At 32.7% G+C, this 24,066-nt stretch overlaps 4 protein-coding genes across 5 annotated transcripts; 2 read left to right on the top strand and 2 right to left on the bottom strand.

The window, feature by feature from the left end:
- Positions 1-1,378: 1,378 nt before the first annotated feature.
- On the bottom strand, positions 1,379-12,235 carry LOC114928808 (dynein regulatory complex subunit 11). Of its 2 annotated transcripts, none has more exons than XM_029300165.2 (12): positions 12,125-12,235; positions 11,391-11,508; positions 10,911-11,063; positions 10,433-10,566; positions 9,778-10,035; positions 9,107-9,408; positions 8,118-8,673; positions 7,206-7,552; positions 5,866-6,114; positions 3,603-4,042; positions 1,697-2,666; positions 1,379-1,559 (listed from the first exon to the last, which is right to left on the bottom strand). In XM_029300165.2, exons 1-10 carry the CDS (start codon positions 12,156-12,158, stop codon positions 3,641-3,643), a joined length of 2,553 nt encoding a protein of 850 aa, XP_029155998.2. In that variant the 5' UTR covers positions 12,159-12,235; the 3' UTR covers positions 1,379-1,559; positions 1,697-2,666; positions 3,603-3,640. The 2 variants fall into 2 exon arrangements, with proteins under 2 accessions (XP_029155998.2, XP_085340007.1); XM_085483881.1 differs by having other exon boundaries at positions 12,041-12,192.
- Lrt (Leucine-rich tendon-specific protein) lies at positions 2,082-16,869 on the top strand. Its single transcript, XM_029300166.2, has 5 exons — positions 2,082-2,651; positions 12,103-12,400; positions 13,980-14,294; positions 14,370-14,702; positions 15,376-16,869. Exons 2-5 carry the CDS (start codon positions 12,104-12,106, stop codon positions 16,819-16,821), a joined length of 2,391 nt encoding a protein of 796 aa, XP_029155999.2. The 5' UTR covers positions 2,082-2,651; position 12,103; the 3' UTR covers positions 16,822-16,869.
- A 1,920-nt stretch (positions 16,870-18,789) lies between these two features.
- Positions 18,790-20,376, top strand: Aprt (adenine phosphoribosyltransferase). Its single transcript, XM_029300168.2, has 4 exons — positions 18,790-19,136; positions 19,312-19,543; positions 19,633-19,711; positions 20,006-20,376. Exons 1-4 carry the CDS (start codon positions 19,054-19,056, stop codon positions 20,143-20,145), a joined length of 534 nt encoding a protein of 177 aa, XP_029156001.1. The 5' UTR covers positions 18,790-19,053; the 3' UTR covers positions 20,146-20,376.
- Positions 19,859-24,028, bottom strand: LOC114928810 (TBC1 domain family member 31). The gene is made up of 4 exons (XM_029300167.2): positions 22,134-24,028; positions 21,537-22,009; positions 21,183-21,406; positions 19,859-20,809 (listed from the first exon to the last, which is right to left on the bottom strand). Exons 1-4 carry the CDS (start codon positions 23,517-23,519, stop codon positions 20,523-20,525), a joined length of 2,370 nt encoding a protein of 789 aa, XP_029156000.1. The 5' UTR covers positions 23,520-24,028; the 3' UTR covers positions 19,859-20,522.
- Between the last annotated feature and the right edge of the window lie 38 nt (positions 24,029-24,066).

Raw genomic sequence — 24,066 nt, 5'->3', positions numbered from 1 at the left:
TTAAAAAATAATTTAATCTTATAGGATGATAAATTATTTTTAAAAATATTATATACACATATATAAATCTACTATAATCAATATCTTATATTGCTTCGCTTTTTATTAAAATATATGTATATGAGAAAAGGAACTCTTGTGACTCGATTTAGAAAAAAAGTTAGGTCATATAAGAATTAATTTCGCGATGAATATTAAAGTTTTTATAGTCCAATATATATTATGTTGTTTTTCTCTTCCTTTTTTCAGACAACCCAACATCTTGCGCGTTCTGTCCTGGCATATGTTATAAACACTTCAGGCTTATTAAAGAAGTCGGACTTTCTTTCACCGCCAGTCTCTCTCTCTCTCTCTCTCTCTCTCTCTCTCTCTCTCTCTCTCTCTCTCTCTCTCTCTCTCTCTCTCTCTCTCTCTCTCTCTCTCTCCCCCCCCCCCTCTCTCTCTCTCTCTCTCTCTCTCTCTCTCTCGCTGAAGCGTAGGCGTAGAGGCCCGGTTTTACGTGATTTCGTAACGCGACGACGACGACGGACCGATTTCCAGTATCAAAAAGCATTTCACGAGGATCCCAAAGACCTTCGGGGGCCCCGCTATTACTCCACCCACTCTCTCTTTCTTTCTCACTCCTTCGACCGATGTGATCTTCTCCCAAATTCTCCTGCATACGAAAACAGCACGAAGATCGTTCGCTCTGCTACTTTTCATATTGTAGATAAATCGATAAATAAAGTCGTAGAAGAAGATACGTCGTTTTACCTATGAACGAAAAAAAATATAAAATATCCTCTTTAGTCTCATTAAAAAGAAAAGATAAAAAGAGTCTGTATATTAATTTAAAAATATAAATTAAATGAATGAATAAGCTCGTTAATTTATAAATTAGAGATAATAAAACAACATAAGTCTATTGCGAGCTATGTGAATTGATGTCAAACATATATATTTCCAAACTTTACATCAAAATCGTATAAATCTACTTTACAATGAGACGTTTCACTATGTTTTAACTAATTATGACTGAAGAGACGCAAGTAAGCGTCGAAACGTCTCATTGTAAAGTAGATTTATACGATTTTGATGTAAAGTTTGGAAATATATATGTTTGACATCAATTCACATAGCTCGTAATAGGCTCATGTTGTTTTATTATCTCTAATTTAATTTAAAAAATTGCAAATTGTTTATATTATATGAAAAGTATACCTTCTCTTCTTCATTAATCTTCTCCAATTTTAAATATCTTCTTCAATCAATCATCGATTATATGTGTTTCAAAATCGCTTGGTAGTCTTTTTTCTTGTGGATTTAAGAGATGGAAAAAAATATATATTAATTAATTTAAAAAATTGCAAAATTTTGTACACTATACAAAAAATTATACCTTCTTCTTCAATTATCTTCTTCAATTTTAATAAATATCTTCTTCAACCAATTATCGATCATGTATTTCAAAATTGCTTAGTATAGTCTTTTTTCTTGAGGATTAGAACCAGGATCTGATATTTTTATCATCATCTCGTGAACGCATTGATAAATAAAGTCAGGAAGATACATAGCTTCACCTGTAGAAGAAAAAAAGAAGAAAAATCGTATCCTGTGAAAGAAGAAAAGTCGAAGCTATCAAATATGCCTCATTGAAAACAAAGAGAAGGAGGCTGTATGTGTGCATATTAAATTGCAAAATTTTTTATAATTATACCTTCATAGCTTCAATTACATATCTTCTTCGATCAATCATCGACGTTTCAAAATCGCTTAGCTAAATTCTTTTTGTTTAGTGACTTAGAACAAGTAAATTTGACATTCCTAGAACTTCTTCTTGCTTCCCAAGACGACTTTCCTGTTGTCTTCATCGTTCTTCTCGTCAATCGCTCGAATATACCTGCTCCAGCTCCGGCTGTGAGAGCGCGACTATGGTCCGCGGCAAGTGGGCGTAAGGGCCGGGAGAGAGAACGTCGTCCCGTGTTCCATACATGGCTATGCTATGTGGAAACCGAGAGACACACAGAGAGACGGAGACCGGGGGAGTCGCGATCCCCACCGCATGGACTCGCACACGACACGGACGAGGTACAGAGGCGATGTTTTCTCTGGAAGCGGTCGCCGAGCATGCTTCATCCCGGCACCAGGCAGTGCCTATCGCAATAACACGCATGTCGCACGTCGTCGTATCCTGGTGTAGCTAGATACCCTGGTGTTTGCTCGTGTCACCTTGAAAGAGCCGGCGATGTTCGCTTCCCGCGCGATGGTGATCAACGTCGTCCTCGCGCAACTTCGATGATCATCGTCAGCTGTTGAAGTCTTCCTCGACCCGAAGTATCATAATTATGCGGCGATACCGCGAGGGATAAAAGAAGAAGATATCAGAAGTGACATTGGAAGCCTTTTGGTTCCTCGACATCATCCGATTGAGCTTGGTAGAAAACAAGATAAGGCTGAAGAGGAGGATCTGGAAGGAAGGTCATGATACCAGGGGACGTCCGAACTCCCGAGGACTGCTCTTCGTCGTCGTAGGACGGATCGCACGATGTTATCGCAGGCATTTGACTGGCGTGGGTGCTACTGGGTTCCTCCTCCGCTCTGAAACCGAGGTCGTCAGGTGTGGGAGGGTGCAGGGGTTGCTCGAGACTGACGCAGATCGCACATCGTTATAGGTATGTACGCACTAACTGCAATCATATTGTATAATGTTACAATATATGTAGCGATGGAATTCATTTAAATTAGGAGGTTCAAATTTGATTGCATGGTAGTTTCGAACTCTCTATGATTATTTCGAAAAGAAACACTACTTTACTAAGTAAGTAGACTCGAACCTGGAAGAGATAGGTTCGGACTCCCTAATAATAGTCTAAATCTATCTAATAAGCATCTTGAAAAACGAGAGAGATACTTCCAAGTACATTTTAGAATCTGGATTAAGTATATGTTTTTTATGAGATATATGTATTATACATATATGTGTGTGAATGTGTGTGGGGGGATAGGTGAATGGGTGTTTGAGTGGGATGTGTAGCAAGTATCATAAATACATTTTTTATCTTAGAATTCTAGTACTACTTACAAAAGATTCAATTCTTTATGATAGAAAGTACTATTTCGAATCTTGCAACTGTTCAATCTAAAATTCAAATATAACTAGTAAATATTTAAAATTAAAAAAATTTTAAAACTTCAAAATTAAATTGAATAAAGTTGATTTAAGTTAAATAATTAATTTAATTTAATGTGATTAATGAAATAAATATTTAAAAAAATAATTTAAAAATCTATTAATTTTTTAAATAAATACTTTATTAAATTTAATTAAAATATATTAAATTACTTTTATTATAAATTAACTCCATAACTTATAAGTACTTGATTATTAGATTCGATTTGGATTTTGAAATACTTTTTATATATATAACATATATAAAATATTTTAGCTATAAAATATTTTACTTTTTTGAAATATTTTTAATATTTGTATCACTAAATCGAAAAATAATTAAAATATGTAATTAAAAGGGATAGAAATATTTTAGATTCGTATATCTCGATGAGTCATGCGACTCATCATCAACTCGACGAGAAATATTACATACATATATATATGTGATTACACTTTTCTGCATCGTGCGAGAATTTTTATTCCCTTTGTTCATTCGCGAACTCTTCTCCTCTTCGCTCTGGCAAGTGAAACGCGTTTCTCAAACTTGTCCAGCGCCTCCACCATCTCCGCTGTAGGGTATTGGTATGTCAGCACCTCCTTCATTATCTCGATCGGAGTTAAGGGGTTGAACTTGAGGGTGATTCTTCGTCGCAGCGACAGCACCTTCTCCACAGCCTGGCGGATAAAGTCCAGGGGAATCCCGATGGACATCCTGGCCAAGCAGGAGACGTCGATGTCCCGGTCGACGTTGTGATACTTCATCAGCAGATCCTTGTAGTACATGTACAGGGTGTTGTAGTCGGTGGCGGGCACCCTTATAAATTTGTCGTGTAGATTAATGAAGGCGTCGCTGGCTTTTTGCGGTTCCTCGGACAACGAGAGAAACAGTATCTGTCGGGAAAAAAATTCACAATAGTTTAATAAGAAAAGTAAAGCAGGGTTTTGTTGCTATAATCTACGCTTATGCTATATTCAGTGTTTAGGTAATTTTTAAAAATTAGCCAGATAAAGATGAGATGAAAATATGTAAATTCATCTTAGATAAGATGATTTTCTTTTAAATATATATATACATAAAAGATAAAATTATATATATATATATATATATATATATATATATATATATATATAGCGAATCAATCGTCTAGATAATTTCCAGATAATATATTATTTAACATCGCTTATGTAAATATAATTATAAAAAAAATGTTAATTATAAAAAATAAATATAAAAATATATTTATATTTTAATAAGTTAATAAGTTTTTATCGCTTAATACTTAAATATTTTTGTGTTATGACTCTAAACCAAATCTGAACATTATTCTAGATAATTATTAATATTAATCAAGATATAATATTTTTTTTCATCTAAGATGCAGATATAGATAATACATATTTTTATTATCTATATAAAGATAAGATGGCGCCAAAATTCTATCTAGATAATCATCTATATAATTTTATTTAGATAACAGCAAAACTGGCTATATTTTTATATATATTCCTGTTTCTGCGTGTCACAGACAATTATATCGTCTTATATTATCTTGTTTGTTGCGAGCAAAGGTGTATTTTATTACTCTTTGATATCTTACATTAGACATGAAAAGATAAATCTCGATTTACATTTTAATTTCTCTTGGAAATCTGAATTAAGATTGAAACGGAAGAAAAATGTTTCAAATAAAAATATCAATCTGTCTTTTATAGATATTTACGCCAGTGAATAACTGTATCTGTTGGGAACATTCTAAATCCTACGTTAACTCGTTCGCCACCTACGTCTTCATACAGCTATACTAATATATACTATATACAGAGTGTCCTAAAAGTTCTGCAAAAGTGAATATCTCGAAAACAAAGATGTTTAGAGACAAAATATTTCAAATAAAAGTTGGAGAATTTACTTTGAAATTTTTAATGGAAACCCTTATTTTTCCATTACATATTCATATATAGCTTATCTTAAGAGCTTTTCAAAACACTATAATACAAAGTATTTTTTCATTCGGTGTTTTTTGAATACTTGAAGAGTTTACAGTATTTTTTAAAAATAAAATACAAAATATCTTGTAAAACATTTAGTCTTCGATAATATCTAACGCATAAAATAATTAATTAATTAGAGAAAACGCATTGTTTTAAAAAAAAAATATAGTGCAAATTGTTGTACATTTTCTTAAAAATATAACTAACAAAAATGTTCCATCAAAATGGGGCTTTCAATTAAAAATTTCAAAATAAATTTTACATGGCCTTATTAAATGCTATTCATATTTAATGCGCCACTTAAAGCCCTGCAACTTTTACTTGAAATATTTTCTCTAAAAGATCTTTTCGAAATATTCGACTGTTGCAGGATTTTTGGAACACTCTGTATATACACCAGTAGGTGTTTCATTGATGAGCACTTCTCGTGATCGAGACGAGAGGTCCGAATGACGTAGGAAAAAGAGAAAGAGAGAGCCCATAGAGGTGTATGTGTGTGTGTGTTTTTATATGAACCCGACGAGGAGAAGGAGGCGGTGGCGGTTCATTCATATTGAAGAAAGATCTCAAACGGGAATAACAAGAATTTTTATAAAGTAGGCGCTGCTCGATCGCAGTCCTTCACAGTTTAGGAGTGCCGAGAGTTCTCACAATATATACACGAAATGCATTTCCGATGTCCAAGAATCCTCTTCATTTATTCGATTCTCGACTTTATCTACCTGATCTCCTGGCTTGATGCCTCTCACCAATTTGACAAAATGCTTGGCGAACCGTTTGGGCTGAAGGTGCCGTTCTTGCGGCGGAACTTCCTTCAACCAGGGTCTCTCGCCGGCGTCGAGAAAAATGATGGAAGGCGCGTAAACGCGGGCCACTTTGGCGATCATGTTCATAAGTCTCTGTTGCTTCTCCTTGCCCACGTATTTGCCTAGCAAAACGGTTGGTGACACGTCGAACAGTAATGCCCCGACCTAGAAAAAAGCTCAGGTTTAGTTCAAGATCAATTGGACAATATATAATAATAAAAAAAATTTTTTAATATTTTTATGCTAACGTGTTCATATTATATTTAAAAATTCGAAAATTTACAATTAAAATAAATTCACATTCTTCAATTCACACCAAATTCAAAATTAATCATTCTTTAATGATATTTTATTCAGAATGTTCCAAATTAAAAAAATTGTGCAAATTGGAAATTTCATATACATATAAAAAAAAATTAAGCTCGACATCTCAAAATTTCCGAAATTTAAAAAATGCATATTTCTTAAAAATTCAAAATTTCATAAAAAATTAATCCTTTTAACAATCATCGTCAAACTCAATACCAAACATCCTTTAATAATAGTCTATTTATGTAAAAAAATATTTATCTAAATATCTTAAAATTTACGGAAATTAGAGCAATAACAGACATTCCTTATAAAATTCAAAATCATTAAAAATTTTATAAAAAATGAACCCTTTCGCCGATCTTCATCAAATTCAATAGCAATCATCCTTTAATGATAGTCTATTAATACCAAGATTATTAATATATAAGTGTTTGCTGTTATCTAAATAAAATTATATAGATGATTATCTAGATAAAACTTTGACGCCATCTTATCTTTATATAGATAATAAAAATATGTATTATCTATATCTGCATCTTAGGTGAAAAAAAGTATTATCTTTATTAAATTATCTAGAATAATTTTCAAATAATTTTGATTTAGAATCATAGCATATAAAAATACTTAAACAGTAGAAGCAGTAGCCGATAAAAATTTATAAATAAAAATATGAATACATACATTTTTATATCTCTTTTATAATTTACATTTTTTATAACTGTATTTACATAAGCAGTTTTAAAAATTATTATCTAGAAAATTATCTAGATGAATCGCCATATAATTTTATGTTTTTAGATTTAAAACAAAATCATTTTCATCTTATCTAACAATTTACATATTTTTATCTCATCTTTATCTAGCTAATTTTAAAATCATCTAAGCACAACATTGTATAAAGATCAATTGGACAAGAATGATAAAAAAAAATTCGAGAGCTTCACCTCTGAACAAATCGCATTGGCGAGCGAAGTCTTCCCGGCTCCCGGCAATCCGTAGATGCACACGGAACGTATCAGAGGCGCGATTCGATGGGTCTCCTTGGAGCTTAAGGGCAGCACACAGTACTCCAAAATGAGCTGCTTGATCTCCCCCAGCCGATGCTTGTAGCTTCGAAGATCGCGACGGGCTTCGTAATTCTGATAGGAAAGGTCGCCCAGCCAGTCGCGTAGGAAGACAACCCGATAGTTTCGGATAATCTTGGCTTGCAACAGCTCATTGAACAGATCTTCGACCGCCTCGTCTTCCAAGATGTCCCTCTTTTTCGGCGGCGCTCTGGTTTTGTGAACATCTATCACATATAACAATTAATTAACATCTAAATTTTTTAATATCTAGGCTACTTCGAAGGCTATATAGTTATATATGTTAAAATTTGTTAAAAGTATAATACAATTGCGACTGATTACACATTGAATTTTTTAAAGATACAACTATTTTATTTATAAATTAATTTTTTAAAATTTATTTCTTATTTATTTTAATTTTTATATTTTTTATTTTATAAATAATGTTTATTGATAAAAAATTATTATTTACTTATTTAAATTTATTTCAATAATTTTTTATTCATTACTTTTAAATATTAATTTAATTATATTATATAATTTATTTATTAAAAATTTTATTATTTTTAATTTAATTATCAACTATTATTTCTTTATTTACTCATATGACTTAATAATTATTGGATTTTTTATAAAAATTAATAACTTTATATTTATTTGTTATAATGTATGAAAATAAAATTTAAAAAAATTTTTTTTAATTTTTAAAAATGTATATAATTCAAATTTTAACTTCATTAAGAACGTCAGAGACTGTTGATTATTAATTTCGACCCTATATCGATTGACCTTTATACGTCTTCGGAATCTCGAATTTCTCTTTATCTCGCGCGCGATCCTTCAGCAAAGCCTTATTCAGCAATTCCAGTTCGGCCCTCATCAGCTCGTCCACGATCTCCCTCATTTCCAGTTGCAACTCGTGGCAAAGCTTCTCGGTAATTAGATCCAGGTACTCCTCCTGCTCCGGATTGTCGCTTTCGTCGCGCAGACTCCAATTTCGGATAAAATCCTCGTTCGCCTCCTCCAGACAGGACAGAGCGTTTGTTCGCCGCATCCTCCAGCCTTGAGGAGCTTCGGGTTTGACGGGTTCAATTTTGAGCGCCGGTGTCACCGGCCCAAACCTTCGGCGCTGCCGCTTCATCTTGGCTTGTTTTTCCTTCTCCAATTTTCCCATCAGGTATTCCTGCGGCGTCGAGGTCTGTCCGGTCGCGATCAACACGCTGCCGCCGACGTCCGCTGCCGGAAATACGTCGTAGTGGCCTAACGTATCGTACCAGATGACGAACCACTCGTGAATCTCATCGGTGATGTCCTCCATCAGTCCGGGGCCTCGGATTCTCAGCAGCTTTTAAACATTAACAGCGTTTAAAATTTATTTCATCGTTTTATTTTAATTATTTACATTTATTATTTATAATTATTATTATTATTAATTAATACTACTTATTATTCTTATTATTATTTAATTATTATTAATTATTATTATTATTATTATTATTATTATTATTATTATTAATATTATTATAATAATTATTAATTAATTATTTAAATTATTCACTCAGATAGCAAGTGTATGTCATTTTGACATCGAATGATGTCATTAGATGTCAAAATGAAATTTAATGACGTTAGTTTGTTACTTGGGTAAATGATATAAATTTTATTTAAATTATTTAAAATAAAAATTATTTCTTAATCATTTTCTCTTCTTCAAAACTTATGTTTCTCTTTATTTCTTCTATTTTTTTTCATTAGAATATTTTTTAAATCAAATTTACCCTCGTCCGTTCGTCGCTGATGGTCTTTTGGGTGTGTGCCTCGAATATGGGCATCAGGGCACGTCGTCGCTGAAAATTCTCCTCATCCGCTGCGATCGTTTTGCGAAACCTCCAGCTGGGTATCGTCATACCTAGAGCTTCCTCGAGACGCGCGATTCGTCTTCTCGTGGCTTTTCTCGCGGCGTAACGTCGCCAAGCGCGTTGTATCGTTATCGCCGACCTGACATACCTGGTGCGCTCTATTTTTTTCGGCACTATCCATCCGTCCGCTACCTTCTTGTTGTAATCGTATAAACGTTTTACTGTAAAAAATTATTTCTAACATTATTAATAATTTTACGTACAAGGAGAACCGATGAATGATATATTTGAATAATTTTTAATTTATTAATTTTAAATTTTTATTTATACATTTATATTATAATTTTAATTATTATCCTAATATTGTGTCTTTGTTAAAATATTAGGATAATAATTAAAATTATAATATAAATGTATAAATAAAAATTAAAAATTTTAAATATAAAATTTATAAAAGTATATATGATATAAATTTATAAGAAAAATATAATATAAAATTATAATAATTTAAAAAATAATTTTTTTTACACAAAATTATTCTGTGTTTAAGAAATTTTATCTTTATCTTTTTTTTATTTATTTAAATATACCGTCCTCTCCGGTGCAACGTCCCGTCCTGGCTCTTTCGTGATTCTGTATCAGCAATATCGCGTCGTATATGGCTTTTTTGGCAGCGAGTTTAGCTTCCCGTGCGGCTTTTTCCTCGGGAGATTCACGGATTATTTCCACCTTTGAAGGAACAACACGCAGTCTCCTTCGCGCGATGCGAGTCCTCGAAATCTCTTCACCCAGTTCGGTCATACTTTCGATATGTAGCTGTGAGAGGCTGCGTTCTCGCATTGGTGGTGCTAGATAATTATAAAATAAAAGATTGTATATATATATAATTTTTTTAATAGTAATTATAGCTAATACTTTAATATTTTTAAAAATTTATAATTTATATATATATATATATATATATATATATATATGTAAATTAATTTATATATATATTTATTTATTTAATTTATATATTATAATATAATAAATATATATTATATTACATTGCACTCAAGTAGCAAACTGACGTCATTAAACGTTAAAATGACGTATGCTTGCTACCTGGATAATATTAATATATTAATATAACATTTACAATTTATAAATTTATATAAGTTATTATATAATTAATTTTGTGAACATGCACATTTGTTTCCTGATATGATTTTCTTATTAATTAATAAGGTAGTTTCTTTCGCCTACGTTTATAAGCGCTTTCCACTAATTCCTGAATAAACTTCCTGCGTTCCTCAACGCGTCCTCTGCCTGATACTGATGCAAATAGCTCGATATCATCCGGGGTGAATTTCATGCGATTTAGAATATCGTCGAGCCATCTGTAAGCATTTTTTAAATTGCAGTATAAAGATATTTAATTTTTTTTGTTAATTTTTATATTTGAATAAAAATTATAGTCAAATGTCCAATTAAAAAAAATATATAAATATTATAAAATATATATAAATATATATACTATTTATATATATATATATATTATATATTATAAAAATATATAAATATATAATAAAAAATTAATAAAAATGATTAAAATGTCCAATATAAAAAATCGCAATTTAAAACGAGAATTAAATATCTCTATACTTTAGTTAAAATTTAAAAAAATATACTTTATTATAAAAATAATTTTTTAAATTGTATTAAACAAAAAAGAACAACGTACTGGTAGTCACTGTTATCCAGTTTGACGATTTCCTTTTTATATTCTAGCATTCGTCCGATAGCACAGTCCAACATTTGTTTGATTAACTCCTGTTTTTGCGTGTGCACCATTTGATCATAACACATGATGAGTCTTCTTACGATATTACGATATCTGTATATTAATTAATATAATTAATATTCATTATTAATATAAATTAAATATAACATTAATTAATATAAATAAATATAATTATAAAAATAAGTAATAATTATTAAAATAAATATAATTTATATCAATGATAAATATATAACAGTTTATATTAATGTATATCGTATAATATATATATATATTAAATATATATAATTTATAGTGAAAAGGAGAAATTGTCGATGTTTAGTGCATGTAATATTTAAATCTCAATATTTAACATTTTTATTATACAGCTGCTGCACACGCGATGCTTTTAAAAAGTATCAATATATATTATTCAACACGTACTTCAGATATGTAGATAACGCAGAATTTAAAACCGCTTTTTTCTTTAGTGGCGTATGCTGCAACTTTCGTTCGAGCTCCAGCATCTTTTCTAAATCGCTTCTCGTGACGAGCCATAATTCTGTATAATAAACGTGAGACATCCCGAAATTAGACGTACGTTTTTAGACAGATATAAGATAATGAAACAAATTTACACTCGCAATTTCGAATTTGTCAATTCAAAACTGTGGTTATCAGCGATTGGCGTTTAAGAATAATGAATTTGCGCGCGTCAGCCGAAAACAAAATCGAAATCTTTATTGAAATTATATACTTTGCAGCAATATTGTTCGTACAGAAAAAAGTACACGGAGAGAATTTACTCTTAAAATTTATCACAATAAAAAATATTAATATCTATCACAATAAGATATATAAAAATATGTTTGCTTAATTTTATCAAAATATATACATAATATATATATATATGTATAGTAAATTTCAATATTTTAGTATTTTAAATATAGATGCCAAAAAAGTGATGATAATATATAAAATATTTTATATAAATTTTACAATGCAATAATGTAATAATTAATAAGCATAATAAAATTTGTAATAAATTTTGCAGTAAAGTATAACGAAAAATTCTCTCCGTGTATCTTTCGTACGATAAAAAATATTGCAGATACGACATATTTAATATTTATTAAACATGTCCTTTTTTCTCCAGGATGCCGAAGCCATTTCAAAACCTGCTCGTCTTAACGTTGATGATGACGGCGTCATGTCTCGAGGTGACGGAGAACAACACCACGACGACGACGACGACGGAGACGTCTACGTTGACGAGTACTTCCGGAACAACGATGACAATCGCCGCAATCGAAGAAAATACATCGCCGTCATCCTCGTCTTCTTCTCCTTCTGACGCAGCCTGGGAGTGTCCGAATATTACAAAAGCAGGCGTGGAATGTTCCTGCGACTTTCCACACACGCTGAGATGCACCGGGGATCGAACGGCCCTGCAGGTAATTGCGCAAAATTAATCAATGTCTCATTGAATAAAATAATATTAATTTAGATTAAAAGATTAAGAATTAATTTAATTTTTATATTCAAATTTTTCAAATTTCTTATATTCAAGATTAAAGATTATTTTAATTTTTGTATATTTAAATATTTAAAAATCAACCTTTCAAGTAAAATTGAAGTATAATCTCTGAATAATAAACTTTATTTGAAAGGCTAATTTTTTTAAATTTTAATATACAAATTAAAATAAGTTTCAATCTGTCGATTTAAATATTAATAATTAATATTGACTTTCTTAATTATTTTTCAACTTGAAAAGTTGATTTCTTAAAAATATATAATAATATTGCATAATATAAATAAAAATATAATATAGATATTATAAAATTTATATATAAATGTAATAAATATAAATATAAAATATATTCTAAATATAATATAAATTAAAATAAATATATAATAAAAATATTGCAAAAAAAAGAATTAATCGTTTTCGAAAATTTCTAGCTCTTCAATGATAAAAACGGCTTGAAAATTTTTAACTTGAACAGCGAACGTGAAGTGTAGTAACTTATTTGAAGTTGAAATTACATGATTTTTCCTTGAGGAAAATTTCGAAAGACATCTCGGAATGAGAGACATAAGCTCAATCTCTCTGATGTTACGCTTCGCAGCGCAATCGAGGTCGTTACTTTTTAAGCAACGGTCAAGAAGAACGTGGGTGGTATAGACTGCCAATGAAATACAAGTCGTATACATATATTATTCAAGAGTCCATTGTGCTCACTTCTTTTTTCCTCTCTCATTCTCATCTTTCTCTCTTTGTCGAAATTGCTCGATCGCTCTTGCTCTTTTGCTATAGTTTTTCGCCGCCCAAGAAAATTTTCAATTATTTTTAGTCGAAATAACAAATATCGCTTGCATTCGTAATAAAAAATTCTTTCTTCTCTTAATCAATATTATATTAAAATACAATATTTTTAAATATGCATATATTTATATTATATATTTTAATATATATTATATATTAATATATTCTATTTACATATTTTAATTATATATTTAAATTTTGTTAAATTGATAATTGAAATTATTCTATATATTATATATTGTTAATATTATTATATATTGATTAATATTGTGATTAAATTATTAATTATAAATATTTAAAATATACATAAATTAAAATCGAGAATTTATAAATGGAGAAATGTTATATATCTTCTCGTTAAATCTTCTTTCGAAAATAATTAATGCGATATTTTTTAGATCATAGAAAAAGAAATAAAATAAAATAGTTATAAGAAAAAATTATATATGTATTATATGTATATTAAATATTTATAATCAATATTAATCAATCTATAATAATACTAACAATATAATAATTTCAAGTATTAATTTACTAAAATATCAATATATAATTAAAACATATAAATATAATATATATTAGAATATGTGTGGTAATTATTTATAATCTGTGTAAATTTTGAAATAAACGCCAGATAGAGAGAAAGAAAGATAAATAAGATTTGTTCCTAACGTGTCTCTACCGTGATTTTTTTCTCATCATAGATCATTAGTGAGCACTTGAAACGTAGTCGACCAGACACGATATCGCTGCTGGACGTGACCGTGACAGGGATCTCCGTGTTGCCGGCGCGCTTCTTCGAAGGCGTCGCCCTTCACGGCCTAGTCGTCTCCACCGGCGAGCTGAAACGCGTCCACGAAAACGCGTTCACGGCGTTGGCGAGGCCGTTGCAGGCTCTTGGACTGCCCAACAATCTCCTGGACTCGGTTCCCACGACGGCGCTAGCGCATCTGGTCGGTCTGGATCGCCTGGACCTGTCCCACAACAAGTTGAAGACGTTAGAGGCGGACTCGTTCAAAGTACGATTAATTCTGATCAACAATTTACATATATTAAAGTGTTCAGCAAAATACACAATTCTCTTACGATTTCAGGGTTTGTCGAGTCTGACTTATCTGGACTTGTGCAACAATCTACTGTCGCAATTGTCGCCGCAAGTCTTCCTGGCGTTGCCGGTGCTGCGTTCGTTGAGAATGTGCGGAAACCGTCTAAGCGTCTCCGCGCTATCCGCTCTGAGAGGTCTGAAACGTCTGGAGGAACTGGATCTGTCAAGCAATTTACTACTGGGTCCGATGAGTCCCAATCTGCTGCCGCAAATGCCCAGACTGCACTTCCTCACTGTATCGGAGAACAGTCTCGTCAACGTTCAGCAGGGTGCTCTCATGGGTCTCAAGAATCTCACTTATCTCAGCCTAAGTCACAATCAGGTAAGTGTTCGCTGAAAAGTTTCAGCAGAAAATTAGATTTTGTTTAAAACGGTCCCAAGTATAGCAAGCGTACGTCAGTTTGACGTCGAATCTCATTCAAATTCGACGTCATTCAAAACTCAAAACTGAAGCTTATATAATTTAAAAAAATTTTTGTTTTTACCCCAAGTAACAAACTGGCGTCTAATGACGTAAAAATTGAAGCTTATATAATTTTTTTAAAAATTTATTTCTACCACAAGTAGCAAACTGACGTCGTTGGACATCAAAATGATGTCATTTTCTACCCCAAGCAATAAAATGACGTCAAAACGTCATTAGACGTCAGTTTGTTACTTGGGGTAGAAAATGACGTCATTTTGACGTCCAACGACGTCAGTTTGCTACTTGAGGTAGAAACAAAATTGGTTAAAAATTATACATAAGCTTCAATTTTAAGTTTTGACGTCATTTTATTGCTTGGGGTAGAAAATGACATTATTTTGACGTCTAAATGTCGTCAGTTTGCTATTTGGGGTAGAAAATAATGTCATTTTGACGTCCAATGCCGTCAGTTTGCTATTTGGGGTGAAACAAAAATTTTTTTTAATTATATAAGCCTCAGTTTTGCTTGACATTAAAGAAAAACAATGATTTTCGTATTTTAAACTAAATTGTCGGGTGTAATTTGCAGATCGATGTGCTGGAGGATCATTCGTTCAAATACCTATCGACCCTGACGCGGTTGGATCTGGCGAACAATCGCATCGTCGCGGTATCCAGCGCCTCCTTGGCGCATCTGGAGAAGCTTGTCACCCTGGATCTGACGCACAACTTCTTGCGAGCGTTGACGGCCGATCTGGTGGTGCCGCTGAAGAGTCTCCAGGACTTACGGCTCGATGACAACGAGATCACGATCGTGGCGAGCGACGTGCCGACGTCGAAGCTGCGTCTGAAGCGGCTCTCCCTCGCGGACAACCCGCTGAACTGCGACTGCACCCTGCTGGAGTTTGCCAACTGGCTCACCAACTCCAGCCTGATGGAGGAGGACAAGTCGTCGGCGGTCTGCGCGACCCCTCCCGCTCTGGAGAACGGGGTCCTGACTCAGGTACCGCCCGGCAGTCTGCTCTGCGGCGAACCCACGCCGCCCATAATGACCCGGGTGCCCCTGGCGGGGACCCAGCTGAGTCTCAAGGAGTTCCGTTACGACGAGTCGACCGGCATCAACCTGCTCTGGCACTTGGAGCAGTGCACCGAGCATTACACCTGCGACTCGCTCATCGTTTACGAGACCGTCGACGACAGCGAGATCCGGACGGACTCCAGCCCGTTGCACTGCGACTCCAGGATGATGCGAGATCCATGCACCCTGCCGGTCGCCATCCCGGCCTCCGTGCACCTGAAATTAGGCCACAAGTATCGTTACTGCCTGGTCCTGCTGATACCCACGACTTACGACGACATGTCCTTAGGTCTAGGCTGCAGCGACATCCTCGTCCTGGAGGAGACTCTGAAGAGGCGGAAGATAGCTGCAGAAGAGCACGCGTCGAGCGAAGAAGATCATCATCGTCCCTCGGTATCCTCGACGCAGTCGCCCCTGGACTCTTATCCGCGGATCACCGGCGTCCACGTGAACGTATCCGACAAGGGATACCTACACGTAGACGTGGTTCTTTCCAGGACAAAGGAGACGGCTATCGCAGCCTCCTGTCAGCTGTCGGTCGTCGTGTTTGACGCGATATCCGCGATTCATCGGCAGAGGCTCAATTGCAGCCGCGCCTTCATCGCCGACGTGCAGGTCTCGTGGCCGAGTTACTACAGGGTGTGCGCCACCTTGGACGAGCTCGCCAACGTGACCTTCGTCGCTTCGTCCGGCGACTTGGTGGACGATCGCGAGAGGTTTCGCTGCGTCGACGTGGTGGAGCACAGCTATGGTAGACAGAATGCAGAGGTGTTCGTGGCGATGGCCGTCGTCGCAGTCACCGGCGTCTTCCTCATCGTCCTCGCCGTTCTTGGTAGGAGCCTCGTTAAGCGGCTGCGGCATCCCAGGATCCCGGCGCAGTGCTTCCTGCCGGCTCAGGAATTCGAGATCACCCACAAGGCGCATTATATCAAGCTTCTGGCCACGACGAAGGTTTAACCAGGATATCGTCGATAAATATCTATAAAGAAAACATTGTAAAATTAAAAATTTAGAATACAAAAATTTGAAAAAAAAAAATATATATATATATATATATATATATATATATTATATATTATAATAATAACAAATATATTCCAGGTAGCAAACGTTTTGACGTTTAATGACGTCAGTTTGCTTCTTGAGATGTATATTATATATATATATATTGTATGTATATATGTATATACATATATTTCAAATTTTTATTCCAAATTTTTAAATTGAAAGATAAAAAATTATATTATATATATATATAAAATTTAATAATTCGGAATAAAAATTCAAAATATACAAATACATTTTCGAATTTGAAAATTCTAAATTTTTAATTATTGACATTTCCGAATTTTTAAATTCCCAATTTACATATAAGAATGTTTATAAAAAATAATGTCTATCTCAGATTGAAAATATGTTTCTCGATCAATCAATCTCAGAAAAACAAAATGAAATTATCTACGCAATAGATTTTATATATTTCAATATTTTTACACAAATTTAACAAGAAGTAGGAGGAGGGGGTGGGAAGAGGAACATCCCACTTTGTAATATATATTATATATACATATATATATAATCAGTGTTTGCTGTTATCTAAATAAAATTATATAAATGATTATTTAGATATGGTTTTTGGCGTCATCTTATTTTTATATGTAGATAATAAAAATCTGTGTTATCTATATATCTGCATCTTAGAAGAAACAAAGTGTTATCTTTACTAAAATTAATAATTATATCTAGAATAATATTCAAATTTGGTTTAGAGTCATAGCATAAAAATATACTTAAGTATAGTAGAACTTAAGTATATTAAAAGTGATAAAAACTTATATAACTTATTAAAATATGAATATATTTTTATATCTCTTTTATAAATTTATAAATTTATTTATAAATTTACATTTTTTTATAACCATGTTTACATAAGCGGTCTTAAATATTATTATCTGGAAATTATATATATATATTTAGATGAATCGCTATATATGTGTATAACTTTATCTAGATATATTTAAAACAAAATCATCTTATCTAAGATGAATTTACATATTTTCATCTCATTTTTATCTAGCTAATATTTTAAAATCATCTAAGCACAACACTGTATATAATATATTATGTATGTAATATGCACTAATTCTGTTGCGTGTTTTACATATATGCTGTAAATATGTCTCTTGCTAATCGTTTTTTTTTAATACACGTTGTTGTAAAATAATATAGTATTATTTTATATATAATATATAATTACTATATATATACAGGGTGTCCCATCAAAAGTGGGCACCCCCTTTTATCTTTGAAACTAAAAGAGAAAAGTTCAGTTTGAGCCATTTAATTTCATATATCATTTTTATGGTCTATCTCTTTTAGTTTCAAAGATAAAAGAAGATGGCCACTTTTGATGGGACACCCTGTGTATATATATATATATATAGCAAGTATTTCATCGTTTTTGTTATTAAAAATCTTGACAGACACCATATACAGATGTATTATACATAATATTATATATATATATATATATATATATTTATATATGACAGACACACACATGGACATATCGTCTCACATATGGAGAAATGATTAACATAAATAAATTCTTTAACATATCTGGTGTCTTGAATAAATTTCATATAAATTATTAATGTAGAAATATATTTTTTATACGTATTACCTGCTGTGTCTCGGCTAGAATAATGAAATCGCCATTTAGATAACGAAATTACACAACAATATAATTGCTTTCCATTTACATCAAAACTCAGATCTGAGTTGATCTCAATCAACTGATTGGAATGAAGTTGTCTGCAAAATTTTGCGCGGTGAATTCAAAAAGATTAATACACTAGCGCCATCTTACGGAGATTTATTGAAAAATAAAATTTACCAAAAATTGATATAGCAGCTTTGCATTCTTAACATTTCATAACCCTACATTTTTTATTGAAATCAATTAAATTTCACGTGTCTTATATAATGGAATTGAGTTGACATTGAATTTTGTAAATATTTGAAGATATAAATAATAAATTCTAAATTTTAAGTAGAAAATATATCTAACATTAGTCAATTAATTGTCATTAAATTGTCGTTTCGACATTTCAATACATTCCGTTTCGTTGCTAATATTTCATCGCTGTAAATTATTATTAAAAAAAAAGTACAATTACACATATCACGATGGACAAGAATCATAAATTGCAAATATTAAAGAACGCTATAAAGAGTTATCCCGATTTTCCTGAGCCAGGAATTATTTTCCGGTGAGTCAGTCGAAAAAAGTAAAAGAAAGAAGTCTTAAAAAGATGGAGATTAATATTTTAATTAAGTTTAATTAATTAATTGAATTTAATTAATTAAATAAGTTTTACATTTATTGTATGCAATTATTGTATTTATTTGATGTAATGTAAATTTATGTAAATCACTCATTTTCAGAGACATATTTGGTGTGTTTCATAATATTACAGCATTGAGAGCGATGAAAGACTTAATAGTGGAACATATTTTATTTCTTGAGATCGATTTGGTTGTAGGACTGGATTCCCGTGGCTTTCTCTTCGGTCCTATGATCTGCATGGAATTGGGCAAACCATTCTTGCCCATTAGGAAGAAAGGAAAGCTTCCAGGCAAGGTCACTCAACAGAAATATGCATTGGAGTATGGCGAAGTATGTTTGAACATTTTTACACAATTCTTGATTGTTCAAAAATTTTATTTACAATGTAGATAAATCAATTTTATTCTTATTTATCGCAGGCCACATTCGAATTGCAAACAGACTTCATTAACAAGGGAACCAGAGTGCTCATTGTTGACGATTTACTGGCAACTGGAGGTAATATAAGAAAGGAATAATGTTTTAATTATAACTCAAGATCTCAATTAAAACTTGTTCATAACCAGTAAAATTGTAAAATTGACTTTTATGGAGTCTTTCAAGGTCACATAAAGGTCGTAACAATGTAACCACATAATAGACCAATTGATTTTCTAAAAAGTTTTGTATTTAATATTTTCTTACATAGTCATTATTTTCTAAGATGTTTGATCATTACGGAACTTTTTGCCATCATTATAATATGTTCAAATATGTAACATTATAAATAAAAATAAAAAATATTTTTCACAGGTACCATGGCTGCTGCTGTGGAGTTAGTAAAATCAGCAGGAGCTGATGTAGTTGAATGCTTAGTGATAATGGAATTGACTTCATTGAAAGGCCGAGATAAACTCGGAGTTCCTGTTTACTCCTTCATAAATTACGATTAAAACGATAATTATCACACAATATTTGTAAGTACAAAAATCGAGCATAAATATAATAATGTATTACCTCATATATCTTTGCTACGAGTATTTACAAAAATTGATGAGGAAGATATTTTTTTATTACATAAATATATATATTTATGTACATGTACAAAAAAGTATTTTTATATTTTATATAGAAATGTAAAAAAAAGAAAAACGCACAAATATAGAAAGATAAAATTGTAAAAAGTGTATATATAATTTGAAAAAATACATATGTACAATTGAAATGCAATATTATTTATATATTTCGTAATGATTTTTATATATTAAGATATTGCTTTATTTTACCTATATTTAATGAGATTAAATTTTCCATTATAAAAAAATTAGTTCTAACTAATTGCTGATCTACGAGATCTCAATGAATCTAGAAAACTTTGTACTTCATATTCGAGTTTTGTTACATCTTGCTGCAATTTTTCGCAATTCTTCGATTTGCTGTCTTCAAAATTCGAGAGTCCATCTTTCGTAATCTTGCATTTATTACATTCTTGTATCTTTTTTAATTGCAAATTTTCGATATCTTTGTACGAATGACACTTTCCTCTTCCTACATTTGGTAGAAATTTCTCGAAATTCCCATTTAAATTAATGTACTCTTGAAAGCATTTTTGCACCTCTGAAATGAAAAGCAATCGCGATTAATTATTTCTTTCTATATTTATAATTATATATAAAATAATTATATGAAATATAATTATCATTATTATTAAGTATAAATATAATAATAATTATTATTAATAATATAATATAATATATATAATATATATATATATAAAATAATAATATTATTAATCTAATATAATTATTTTTATTATTAAATTATATAATTATAATAAATATTTTATATAAATTAAATATAATATTTTTGTATATAAAATAAATTATATAAACTAAAATTAAATTCGCTATCAAGATCAAAGACTGAGAAGATGTTAATCAAAAAGAAATAGAAATTAAAGAGAAAAATATACAGAAATTTGATTGTATACCATTTAATCTTCTTTCATGAGTTTGCTTCGCAAAAGCTTTGGCCTCTGCATGTAATCTTTTTCTTTCAAGTTCCGCAATCTTACGATTACGCTCTTGCAAATGTTCTTGCGTTTTCAATTTCCTCAAGTCCGCGATGTTGAGATTCTCGACGAGGAACTTTGGATATTCTGTCTTTATAAACTCGAGATAAGGCCCGACGTGATTTAATTGCAACAGTTCATCCCTGTGATAAATTTTAAACATTAATACAATAAGTTAAAGTGAGACAAATATATTTTGTTTCATTTTAACTTACTGCACCAATGTACACTAGTTCACCAGTACAGCAATAAAGAGCAAACTCATGGTAATACCTCAGATAACGATTAGGATGCACTCGTTCCTCTGTTTCCCGATCCAATCTCCTCGCGATCCTCAGTAAATCCTTGGTCCTGACGTGACTTTGAGTGCTGTAAAACGTCTGGACATTCCCAGAACGCGACCTTATTAAGGAGATTATATTCTCTCTCGAGTAAACGTTGTAAGCAACGACGCACATCAGCAGGAGAGAGGGTCTCTGAGAAGCTATCAGGTGGTCCCACAAAATCAGCCACTCGTCGCCTGATAACACCTCGCTCATAGCAGTCCTTAATAAGGGCCAAGCGTATTCGCTGCTGGTGACTCCATTTTCACAGAAGATATTCAGCAGTGCAGGATCTGCCTCCAGAAGAATATTTTCAACGATTCCCAAAACATTCAACGGTGGCAATGGATGGTATTCGAACCACTTCTGACAGTAATTCAGCAATATACTCAAAACCAGTTCGAAGGCGAGCAAGGGATCTTTCTAAAACAAGAATAAGAGTATTAACAGAGAGTATTAAGAAAGTAATTAATTTTAATAAATTAAATACTCTATTAACTAGTATAAAGATTTTTGTATTTGTATTTTCAAGGTGGAAAGAAGATACCTGAAAGACTACGAGAAATGGGAAGATCAGGCTGGGAAGAAAGGGACTCTGTATCAGCAGGGGACACCACTGCGACAAACAATCCATCGTCATGGCCAGCAAAGAGGCTTTGCTTCTGTCTGCTAGGGGATGATCCTTCCAGGTGTTGGATGTGAGTTTCCCACGAGTTACTTTACTCGCCAGAGCGATGTAAGCATCTTTATTGGCCGGTAGCTTCAGAATAGCGGACCAAATCAGCGTGCGATATTTATCTGGAAATTCTCCGAATTCTTTCAGGATGGAAGTCAATCGTTCTATATTCAGCTCTTGTTTTATCCTCTGTTTAACGCACTCCAGATGATCGCTGATCCTGTGCGCCTGTAGTCTAGGTGGCTCCGATGGCTTCTTCAGCTGTTGATGCTTTCTTAAAATTATTTTATCTGCGTAAGTTATATTTAAGCAACCCTCCTGGTCTATGTAGCCTATATATCTGCCATTCGAGGAGACCACTAGCTTCTTGACCCCATTGATGGAGGTGGGTGTCTTCAGGAACTCTGAGGAGTTTATATCGCAAAGTTGAAGAGTGGATTTCGAGGATAGGAAGGCGAGAATTTTATTTGCTCCACCGTCCAAAGGACTTGGAACCACCGACAGTTGTCTGGCCTCGACGAGGTTCTCAGGTAGAAGCAGCTTCTTCAGCAAACTCCAATCGTACGTATTAAGGACGCTGAGGTTTCCTGCACCAGACATTATCATAGCCCTCGCGTCTCTGGTGAAGACAAAATCTTTAATATAACGCATGCCGAATAAGCTAGTATCGATTTTAATATCCTTGTGCAGTTGTCCAAATGTCCAGGCCTGCATGGTGTCATTGAGATACAGAACAACGATGTGGCCCAGGTTGGAAAAGGCGGCTTTCTTGATGACGGCATTCTTCACCCCAACTTTCAACTGATGAGCTTTGCTGTAGGATCGCAGGTCCCATACGATGACCTCGTTCCGAGACGTAGTTAGGGAATAATTCTTATAGAAGGAAATGTGGGTGGATGCTAATCTATGACCAGACAGCAGATAGAAGTCATTGTCCAAGTCTGTGTGAAGCTTCCAGAGCTTTATATCACCGTTGTTGAGTCCGATCAGTATCTCTACCTTGCATATGGGATTGAATGACAGAAATGTGGCCTGCTCGACCTTCCCGAGTACTTGACAGCATGGAACTTCATCGGATAAGTCCACATAGTGCAGGTATCCTTTAGTATCCACTGCAATCAGGCATTCTTCCTCATGATCAAAGGATATTTGAGTAAAGCTGAGTCTGCCTGTGCAATGTTGCTTCTTGACACTGGCTCTAGGTTCATATCTGTAACTGTTATCAGTTTTAATCAATTTATTCCAGCTGTGCATCATAGAAGTGTGCGTAACTATAAATTATATTATTATAAGTATAATAATTATATTATTATAAGTATGTCTTCTTCATTTCCTCTAGCTTCATTGTTGCATGAGACTCTTCTTTAATCATGCGAGATAGAAGAATAAGGTAAATATGGAAATCACACATGACTTTTTTCTTCTTTTTTTTTTAATGAAGTTATTTAATACCAATTAGCTTGGATTTTTTGATCTTCTTTTTACTTAGGTCTAAGTGGCCTCATCTGATTTCTGTCTTCTTAGATATTCATCAAGAATGTCTTATTAATTTTTGACAAATGCTGTGCTATGTTATGTCAACAAACGCGATTTGACAGTTCGCGCAGTTATTTAATGCCAATTAATTTGGGTTTTTTGACATTTTTTTATTTAGATCTAAATGGCCTCATCTGATTTCTGTCTTCTCAGATATTTATCAAGTATTTATATTAATTTTTGACAAATGCTGCTTATGTCAACAAACGCGATTTCACAGTTTGACAGTTCGCGCGCTGACATCTGTCAGATGAAGGTGGAACGAAGA

The sequence above is a fragment of the Nylanderia fulva genome, unplaced genomic scaffold (assembly GCF_048542155.1).
Source record: "Nylanderia fulva isolate GAGA-0341 unplaced genomic scaffold, ASM4854215v1 Scaffold274, whole genome shotgun sequence".
NCBI lineage: Eukaryota > Metazoa > Arthropoda > Insecta > Hymenoptera > Formicidae > Nylanderia > Nylanderia fulva.
Note: the sequence above shows the minus strand (reverse complement) of the source record. Positions and strands in the feature narration are given on the sequence as shown.